This window comes from Parus major, unplaced genomic scaffold (genome assembly GCF_001522545.3).
Source record: "Parus major isolate Abel unplaced genomic scaffold, Parus_major1.1 Scaffold551, whole genome shotgun sequence".
NCBI classification, from domain to species: domain Eukaryota; kingdom Metazoa; phylum Chordata; class Aves; order Passeriformes; family Paridae; genus Parus; species Parus major.
This window is the reverse complement of record NW_015379439.1, coordinates 6,030-8,186: the sequence shown is the minus strand read 5'-3', so window position 1 is coordinate 8,186 and position 2,157 is coordinate 6,030. Positions and strand designations below refer to the sequence as shown.

Genomic DNA, 2,157 nt, shown 5'->3' with positions numbered 1-2,157 from the left:
AGGCCACCCTGGAGCACCTGGGGCTGGCCCGGTGTCCCCAGGTGAGCGAGAGGGGCCTGGCCACGCTGCACCACCTCAGGTGAGACACCTGTGTCACCTGTGTGTCACCTCAGTGTCACCTGTGTGTCACCTGTGTCACCTGTGTCACCTGTGTGTCACCTGTGTCACCTCAGTGTCACCTCAGTGTCACCTGTGTGTCACCTGTGTGTCACCTGTGTCACCTGTGTCACCTGTGTGTCACCTGTGTCACCTCAGTGTCACCTGTGTCACCTCTGTGTCATCTCAGTGTCACCTGTGTCACCTGTCACCTGTGTCACCTGTGTGTCACCTCAGTGTCACCTCAGTGTCACCCCGTGTCACCCGTGTGTCACCCCAGTGTCACCTGTGTCACCTGTGTCACCTGTGTGTCACCTGTGTGTCACCCGTGTGTCACCCGTGTGTCACCCTGTGTCCCCGGTTGTTCCCTACAGGCAGTCCCGGTGTCTCTCCGGTTGTTCCCCATTGGTCACGGTCTCTCTCCGGTTGTTCCCCATTGGTCACGGTGTCTCTCCGGTTGTTTCCCTGGCAGTCACGGTGTCTCTCCGGTTGTTTCCCGGCAGTCACGGTGTTTCCGGTTGTTCCCCAGTGGTCACGGTGTCTCTCCGGTTGTTCCCCGGCAGTCACGGTGTCTCTCCGGTTGTTCCCCTGTGGTCACGGTGTTTCTCTCCAGTTGTTCCCTACAGGCAGTCACGGTGTCTCCGGTTGTTCCCCATTGGTCACGGTGTCTCTCCGGTTGTTCCCCGGCAGTCACGGTGTCTCTCCAGTTGTTTCCCCATTGGTCACGGTGTCTCTCCGGTTGTTCCCCCGGCAGTCACGGTGTTTCTCTCCGGTTGTTCCCTACAGGCAGCTGTGCTCTCTGGACCTGGCGGGGCTGTCCCGGTGTCCCCCGGTGTCCCCCGGTCTCTCTCCGGTTGTTCCCCATTGGTCACGGTGTGTCTCCGGTTGTTCCCTACAGGCGGCTGTGCTCTCTGGACCTGGAGGGGCTGTCCCGGTGTCTCTCCGGTTGTTCCCCAGTGGTCACGGTGTCTCTCTCCGGTTGTTCCCCATTGGTCACGGTGTCTCTCCGGTTGTTTCCCCGGCAGTCACGGTGTTTCTCTCCGGTTGTTCCCTACAGGCAGCTGCGTTCTCTGGACCTGGCGGGGCTGTCCCGGTGTCTCTCCGGTTGTTTCCCCATTGGTCACGGTGTCTCCGTTTGTTTCCCTGGCAGTCACGGTGTCTCTCTCCGGTTGTTTCCCTGGCAGTTACAGTGTCTCCGGTTGTTTCCCTGGCAGTCACGGTGTCTCTCTCCGGTTGTTTCCCTGGCAGTCACAGTGTCTCTCCGGTTGTTCCCCGGCAGTCACGGTGTTTCCGGTTGTTCCCCAGTGGTCACGGTGTCTCTCCGGTTGTTCCCTACAGGCAGCTGCGCTCTCTGGACCTGGCGGGGCTGTCCCGGTCTCTCTCCGGTTGTTCCCCTGTGGTCACGGTGTCTCTCTCCGGTTGTTCCCTACAGGCAGTCACGGTGTCTCTCCAGTTGTTCCCTGGCAGTCACAGTGTCTCCGGTTGTTCCCCATTGGTCACGGTGTCTCTCCGGTTGTTCCCCGGCAGTCACGGTGTTTCTCTCCGGTTGTTCCCCAGTGGTCACGGTGTCTCCGGTTGTTTCCCCGGCAGTCACGGTGTCTCTCCGGTTGTTCCCCGGCAGTCACGGTGTTTCCGGTTGTTTCCCCGGCAGTCACAGTGTCTCTCCGGTTGTTTCCCTGGCAGTCACGGTGTCTCTCTCCGGTTGTTCCCCGGCAGTCACGGTGTTTCCGGTTGTTCCCCATTGGTCCCGGTGTCTCTCCGGTTGTTTCCCCATTGGTCACAGTGTCTCTCCGGTTGTTTCCCATTGGTCACAGTGTCTCTCCGGTTGTTCCCTACAGGCTGTCCCGGTGTCTCCGGTTGTTCCCCAGTGGTCACGGTGTCTCTCTCCGGTTGTTCCCCCATTGGTCACGCTGTTTCTCTCCGGTTGTTCCCTACAGGCAGCTGCGCTCTCTGGACCTGGCGGGGCTGTCCCGGTCTCTCTCCGGTTGTTCCCCGGTGTCCCCCGGTCTCTCTCCGGTTGTTCCCCATTGGTCACGGTGTCTCTCCGGTTGTTCCCCAGTG

The 2,157-nt window shown here is 60.5% G+C and overlaps 1 protein-coding gene across 1 annotated transcript in view; it reads left to right on the top strand.

The window, feature by feature from the left end:
* LOC107199285 overlaps positions 1-2,157 on the top strand; it is a 6,735-nt gene that overhangs the window by 3,297 nt on the left and 1,281 nt on the right. The window contains exons 3-4 of the mRNA XM_015616616.1: positions 3-79; positions 471-2,154. Coding sequence (XP_015472102.1) covers positions 3-79; positions 471-2,154 — 1,761 coding nt within the window. The remainder of the gene's footprint in view (positions 1-2; positions 80-470; positions 2,155-2,157) is intronic.